The following is an 8,055-nucleotide window of genomic DNA, read 5'->3' on the forward strand; positions in this document are numbered from 1 at the left end:
AACAACCCTGTGAGGTAGGTTGGGCTGAGAGGCAGTAACTGGCCCAAGGTCACCACAGTGAGTTTCATGGCCAGTGAGTGGAGGATTTGAACGCAGGTCCAATGCTCTAGCCACTGTACCAGACTGGATTGGTATAACGGAGTAACGGAGAACCTGGAATTGACAGATTATCCCAATGTGCAGAATTTCTGAAGGGTGCTCTTTTTACACATAGAATCATAGAATCATAGAATTGGAATAGACCACAAGGGCCATCGAGTCCAAGCAGGAAACGCCATCAGAGCACTCCTGACATATGGTTGTCAAGCCTCTGCTTAAAGACCTCCAAAGAAGGAGACTCCACCACACTCCTTGGCAGCAAATTCCACTGTCAAACAGCTCTTACTGTCAGGAAGTTCTTCCTAATGTTTAGGTGGAATCTTCTTTCTTGTAGTTTGGATCCATTGCTCCGTGTCCGCTTCTCTGGAGCAGCAGAAAACAACCTTTCTCCCTCCTCTATGTGACATCCTTTTATATATTTGAACATGGCTATCATATCACCCCTTAACCTCCTCTTCTCCAGGCTAAACATGCCCAGCTCCCTTAGCCGTTCCTCATAAGGCATCGTTTCCAGGCCTTTGACCATTTTGGTTGCCCAGAATCATACAACTGAAGAGGTGGAAGGTGTCCTGTGGGCCATCTGGTCCATGACGGATGGCCATCCAAAATCTATGCTTAAATACCTCCAAGGAAGGAGAATCCATAACCTCCTGAGGGAGGTCCATAGACTCAGCAGACTGAAGGAGCAAATGGATGGGGGGGGAAAAACCATATTTTAAACTAGAAAACATACGGAGAATGGAAAATATTTAAGGAATATATAAGACTATATTGCAAAAATGATACCATCTTAGCAGAATTGGAATGATACTTGTGAATAATAGATAACTGAAATAAACATTATAATGGAATGTAAGAAAAAGGATATAAAACAAAACTGCGCGATAATACCATGACAACAGAAAAAGTATAACAAGAAAGATTGGAAGTTTTTTGCAAAAAAAAAAATGTATTTGATAGATATAATGTCATATAAATCTTCGGTCTTTTTTTCTTTTTTATCATTTCTTGACTGCTTCAAAATTTTCTTTCTTTTCTTTTCTTTTTCTTTATTTCTGTATTTAACTCGGTAATATTTACCTTCGTTGTATGCTTGTATGTTTGTATTTTAAACCAATAAAGATTTATTCAAAAGAGACTTCGGGTCAGGTTAGTTGTCTTGCCAAATGCAAGGTGGTTCTTTTCAAATGAGATTCAGAAGTAACACAAAACACAAGCGAGTGAGAAGATTAACAGCAAGCAATATATATATACCCAACAAGCTCCTCAGCCTGCCACTTGGAAGCCCTCAAGAACCGGTGGAATGAACCCCATAGGTAGCCTCAGTTTGCACGGCCCTGCAGCCAATCAGTCTGTGCACGAGCTTCTCAGAAACTATGCCCCAAACCATTCGATTTACAGCTAGCTAGCCTGTTAAAGGTAAAGGTAAAGGGACCCCTGACCATTAGGTCGAGTTGTGTCAGACTCTGGGGTTGCGGCGCTCATCTAGTTTTACTGGCCGAGGGAGCTGGCGTACAGCTTCCGGGTTATGTGGCCAGCATGACTAACCCGCTTCTGGTGAACCAGAGCAGCGCACGGAAACGCCGTTTACCTTCCTGCCAGAGCAGTACCTGTTTATCTACTTGCACTTTGAGGTGCTTTTGAACTGCTAGGTGGGCAGGAGCAGGGACCGAGCAACGGGAGCTCACTTCGTCGCGGGGATTCGAACCGCCGACCTTCTGATCAGCAAGTCCTAAGCTCTGTGGTTTAACCCACAGCACCACCCGCATCCCCTAGCTAGCCTGTTAACCTGTGTTATAAGAAAAAAACTGTTCCTTTATCCCTTGTGGGGTATCCAAGAGCCCCTATAGAGTCCTTAAGTGGGTTCCCTATCGATAGGAGAAAATAACAGAGGCCAACCAGAGAATATTGAGAAGAAAAGCAGCTAGCAAGCATGATCTTTAATCAATAGAATCCCTTTATCATATCTTGTTTAATTGTCCTTTATATTTTGTTCCCCGATCAAGGATTCTGAGTTCAATCATTTTGGAAACTGTTGCTAAACCACCTGAATTACATCTTGCCTATCTACTCCAGGACATTGACTCTTATAGAACATTACATGTTGCCAGATTCCTGAATTCAGTTCTTTCATATAAAAGACTTCATGGAATGCTGCATGACTATTAAAAATCTAGTAAACTTTATCCACCATCCTTATACTCAAGGCCACAATATGGTATATCTAGAGATGGTACGTAACGTGAAGGAGATTACGCGTTGAAATATTTTAGTTGATATTTTAGAATGTAAAATGCTACTTTATTTATGGATTGGTTTTACCTTGTGGGCTTATAGCCGAATAAAGTATCCGAATCTGAAGCATGATCTTTATTAAATTGTTGCAACAGGGTCTCCCGCTCACCCCACGCAGGGAAGGAGGAGAGGAACCCCAAACATTGGTGTACAAGCTCTTATATAGGGTTTTGAAATTGCCCATCCTGTAGCTCCCCCAGGCAACTGTTCAGCCACTGTAAGAAGACGGTGCTGGACTAGGTGGGCCATTGGCTGGATCGAGTAGATTAAATCTCAAAGCAGCACAAAGCTATGGGGTATAAGACCCGGTGCATTTTGAAATACACTTCCGACATAAAACCATTTTAACCGAGGAAAAGGGTTAAAAACATAGAATCATAAAATTGTAGAGTTGGAAGGAACCCAAAGGATCATCTAGTCTTCTAGTCCACCCCCTGGAATGCAAGAACGTGGGCTTTTTGGTCGGGGTGATGCGCGGGATTTGCAGTGGCAGGCAGGTTATAGAGCAATTTGCATTGGTGATGCCCCCCCCCCCCCAAAAAAAATCTCAACAACTTTGGGCCAAAAATACATGGGGGCATCTTATACATGGGAAAACATGGTATTTGATTTAGTTTTATACATTTTTGCCAGTTTACTCCAGTTTACCTTACTACAAGACCACCACATATGATAAAAAGAACCTTCTTTCTCTTTACATTTCCAACACGTCTTTGATTTAGATTTATACATTCTTGCCAGTTTACTCTGTGTTAGATACCATCGATATGTCATTTTCAGGGGGAGAGGGCTCTTGGGTTCGAATCTTGCTTGCGAGTCTCCCCCAGGATGATGGACTAGAACATGGGTAGGCAAACTAAGGCCCGGGGGCCGGATCCAGCCCAATCGCCTTCTCAATCCGGCCCGCGGATGGTTCAGGAATCAGCATGTTTTTACATGAGTAGAATGTGTCCTTTTATTTAAAATGCATCTCTGGGTTATTTGTGGGGCATAGGAATTTGTTCATTATTTTTTTAAAAAATATAGTCCGGTCCCCCACAAGGTCTGAGGGACAGTGGACCGGCCCCCTGCTGAAAAAGTTTGCTGACCCCTGGGCTAGATGGTCCACTGGCCTGGTCCTTCAGGGCTCCTGTTATGTTCTTATGTGTTTACCAGCCAGCTAGTTCTTTGTCACACTTCCTTCCACTGCTGGAATCTACCAGTTGGCTTGCGGAAGCCGGAAGCCGCTTCCCCGGAGAGATAAACTAAGAGGGGAAACTTTGGAGCTTCTTTCACACCTTGGAAGTGTGAAGCCTCTTCAGTTGAGTCAACAGGAATGTGGTGTCACAAGGGAGAGAACTGGCCGCCCACAGTTGCTCTTCATGGGGGCTGAGAAGTTCTTCCCGTCAGGCCAACACAGATCACTTTAAAAGGGAATCTTCTCCTGGCTCCACGTATCTCAGATCCCTTATCAAGTGCGGGTGACGGAATGTGGTGGGGTTCATTCTTTGGCCATTAACATTTCCTGGTCCTGTGGGGCTATAAAGATGGGGAGAGCGTCAGGGTTTGCACTGAGAAAGGAAGAAGAGAGGGAGATCGGTGGCCATCGTAGGGTTGGAAGGGGCCTCAAGAATCATCTAGTCCAACCCCAACACCATGGGATTAGCAATTCCTTTCCTCCTTGTCCTGTTCTTCATTGGCGGTCAACTTGAAGGCAGAGCTGCCCACGGTTCAGAGCTAGCGGACCTCAAGGTAAGAGGAAGAAGACTGTTGTTGTTTAGTTGTTTAGTCGTGTCTGACTTCGTGACCCCATGGACCAGAGCACGCCAGGCCCTCCTGTCTTCCACTGCCTCCCGCAGTTTGGTCAAACTCATGCTGGTAGCTTCGAGAACACTGTCCAACCATCTCGTCCTCTGTCATCCCCTTCTCCTTGTGCCCTCAATTTTTCCCAACATCAGGCTCTTTTCCAGGGAGTCCTCATGAGGAGGCCAAAGTATTGGAGCCTCAGCTACAGGATCTGTCCTTCCAATGAACACTCAGGGCTGATTTCCTTCAGAATGGATAGGTTTGAAGAAGACTAGGTAAAGGTAAAGGGACCCCTGAATATTAGGTCCAGTCATGGCCGACTCTGGGGTTGCGGCGCTCATCTCGCTTTATTGGCTGAGGGAGTCGGCGTACAGCCTCCGGGTCATATGGCCAGCATAACTAAGCTGCTTCTGGTGAACCAGAGCAGCACATGGAAACGCCGTTTACCTTCCCACTGGAGTGGTACCTATTTATCTACTTGCACTTTGACATGCTTTCGAACTGCTAGGTTGGCAGGAGCAGGGACCGAGCAATGGGCGCTCACCCTGTTGCGGGGATTTGAACTGCTGACCTTCTGAATGACAAGTCCTAGGCTCTGTGGTTTTACCCACAGAGGACTAGCAGGGCTCTAATTTCAGGTTGGTTCGGACAACAGAGCTAAAGGATTGCATCCTATGCTAGTCCTACTCAGAGTAGACCCCCTCGAAGTTAATGGGCAAGGCTGACTTCTCCTGCAAGCTCCATGGATCTCAGCAGCCAGCTCCGCAGTAACTCAGAGCAGGGCTTTTAGTGTGGCCGCCCCTGTTCTATGGAATAGCATCCCGTTCAGAATTTGGTACAAGGTAGCTTCCTAGGTTGCAGGGACGCAGGTGGCGCTGTGGGTTCAACCACAGAGCCTAAGACTTGCTGATCAGAAGGCCGGCGGTCTCACGCTCTGCCGACTAAACAATTGCAAAAACAAACAAGTAAAAGCTAGACTCCTGTGCAGGAGGGACCCTGTAGAGCAGAAACAGAATACCTGTTTTGCATGCAGAAGATCCCAGGCTTAACTCCTTGATGGCATCTCCCAGTAGGGCTGGGAAAGATTTTCTGCCTGAATCCCTGGAGAGCCGCTGCCAGTCAGGGCAGACAGTACTGAGCTGGGTGAACCCAAGGGTGTGACTCCACTTTAGGCAATTTTAAAATCTTTCCTATGTTCTTGTGTTAAGGTCATACTTCCTTAGGTCCAGTCGCGGACGACTCTGGGGTTGCGGCGCTCATTTCACTTTATTGGCCAAGGGAGCCGGCGTACAGCTTCCCGGTCATGTGGCCAGCAGGACTAAGCCGCTTCTGGCGAACCAGTGCAGCGCATGGAAACGCCATTTACCTTCCCGCCAGAGCAGTACCTATTTATCTACTTGCACTTTGATGTGCTTTCGAACTCCTAGGTTGGCAGGAGCAGGGACCGAGCAACAGGAGTTCACCCCGTCATGGGGATTCGAACCGCCGGCCTTCTGATCGGCAAGTCCTAGGCTCTGTGGTTTAACCCACAGCGCCACCCACGTCCCACAGATGACCCTCATGATCCCTTCCAATTCTATGGTTCTTGTTCTCTTCCCCTCCCCACTCCTGTTTCCCAGGCCCTTCTGGAGCTCCTGGAAGACAGACTTGAATTCGGAGGAAAGGAGTCAGCGCTGGAACCCAATGAGGAAACAGCCAGAGATGTTTCCCAGGCTTCTGCCACCTGGGACAACGAATACGCAAGGCCTCAGGGCGAAGGCGCCTTCGGCCCCAGCAGCTGGGAGCAGCCAGTGGCAAGAGAGCCGGCAGCTGCAAGGAACAAACTGAGAGGCCTTTTCAACTCTCCCCGCAGCCTGCAAAGGTCCTCAAACTGCTTCGGCCAGAGGCTGGACAGGATAGGGACCTCAACTGGACTTGGCTGTAACAGGAACCGGGTAAGGGAACACAGGAAGGTGCCTGACATCGAGTCAGCCCATTGGTCGCTCTAGCGCAATGTTGCCTACACAGGCTGGCAGCAGCATTCTGAGATTTCAGTCAGAGTGTCTTTCTGGCTGGAGACTGAACTTGTGACATTCTGCATGCAGTGCAGGTGATCTAGGTCTGAGCTAAAGCCCTTTGGGTGTTGGGGGGGGCACTTTGCAATAGCTATTCACTTGTTTATTAGTTATCCAACAAGATTTACATACACACCCTCTAGGCAGTTAGCAGAGCTAAAACAAAACATCAAAATCCTTGATAAGATCTCAGGTTTCTAAGGCATTGACAAAATTAAAATGAACTGCAGCTGAAAAGGTATAAAGTCCATGTGAGTGTTCCATGTGTCTGGATAGGCTTGTCTAAAGAAACTTCGAAGCGGAAAGGGGACAGTGATGTCAAGTGGCAGGGAGTTCCAAAGCTTTCAAGTGCTGCTGTCCTAGAAGATTGATTTCTTACAAATGCATAATGGGCGTTAGGTGGCACCCAGCTCCCCATCTGGTGCCCCTACAGCCTCTGTGTCCAGATTCCTTTGGCTACGGAGGGTATTGGTGGGGTCATATTTGTAAAATACAAATATTGTATTTTAATATTTTGCTGGAAGCTGCCCAGAGTGGCTGGGGAAACACAGCCAGATGGGCCAGGCGGTATTATTATTATTATTATTATTATTATTATTAGGTAGAGTAAATAATGGTATAGACAATAATGAGGAAAAGCCAGACAGCTTTAAATAGCAAAAAGCATTCGGATCCTAGAGTGCTTTGCAAGATAACTGTCAAAAGGCAGTTTTGAGGGAGGGTAGAAAAGATTTTTCCAGTTTATCATTTTATGATGCTTTCCTGCCCATCAATTTATTTCTTTTCCTGCCTTAACTTATAAACTTTCCCAACTCCAGGGCTGCCACACCCCATGGTAACAGACAACTCTGCTTCAAGATGGTGCTGTCGCTCCTAGTTGGCTTTGTAATGAATGTTGCTCTTTTATTCTCTCTCCCTTCTCGCAGAACTGAAGCTGATGCAAACCACCGCCTCCGTCTTCCGTCTCCAGCGACAACCAACTCCCCAGCCTTCCCCTGCCTCCATGGCACTTGAACCCTATTAAGGCACTCCCGACTACTCCTATCAAAGAATGCACAACCTCCTTGGCATGCGGACAATTCACCGGCCTTTTCTCACTTTCACCATGACTTAGTTCCCAGAGATCATCATGAGGACGGAAGGAGATGGGGTTCTGCTTGTAACCTCACTGCAAGCTCTCAGGACTGGGAGGGAGGGAAATTGGACATCCCCCCTGCTTTGTAACACGAATTGGCTTCATTTCCTCAAACGCATGTGATCAAAAGCAGCAACTTGGACGCCCTTGCTCCGTTCAGGGATATAAAAGGGATTCAGCACCATGGAAAGAGACCACACTTTTTGCCTGGTCTCTCAAGCCCCAGAACTGCCTTGTTCCCACACAGGATGTCCCACAACTTGGCAGTGGCTCTCCAGAAGATGTTGGGATGCCAGTTCCCGCTAGCCAGCATGGTTAATGGTCAGGGCTAATGGACACTGTGGCCCAACAACAACTGGGTTCCTAAGGTTGAGGAAAGCTTGTAGGTGTGGAAACATCTGAGCCATCCTTCTCCTTGTGTCACCTGCCAAACTGCTTCCCTCCCAGCGCAGAATATAGGAGCTGTGCCAATGGTCCATCTAGCTCAGTATTGCATGCACTGACTGGCAGCAGCTCTCTAGGGTTTCAGGCAGGGAGCCTATGCCAGTTATTTTCTCAAGAGCCTCTTGCAACAGCTGCCATGCCTGGTTTTTCATAAAGGACGCCCCCTGCCCAATATTCCAGGCACATTTCCTGCTGTTCGTTGTTTTAACCGCTGCATTAAATGGTGCATTTGCAGTGACAAAA

At 47.2% G+C, this 8,055-nt stretch overlaps 1 protein-coding gene across 1 annotated transcript; it reads left to right on the forward strand.

Moving 5' to 3' along the window:
• The first annotated feature begins 3,912 nt into the window (after positions 1–3,912).
• On the forward strand, positions 3,913–8,055 carry LOC310683917 (natriuretic peptides A-like). Its single transcript, XM_083454391.1, has 3 exons — positions 3,913–4,125; positions 5,799–6,113; positions 7,160–8,055. The coding sequence occupies exons 1-3, from the start codon at positions 4,030–4,032 to the stop codon at positions 7,163–7,165; spliced, it is 417 nt and encodes a 138-aa protein (XP_083310517.1). The 5' UTR covers positions 3,913–4,029; the 3' UTR covers positions 7,166–8,055.

This window comes from Podarcis tiliguerta (assembly GCF_965153285.1).
Source record: "Podarcis tiliguerta genome assembly, chromosome: 8".
NCBI lineage: Eukaryota > Metazoa > Chordata > Lepidosauria > Squamata > Lacertidae > Podarcis > Podarcis tiliguerta.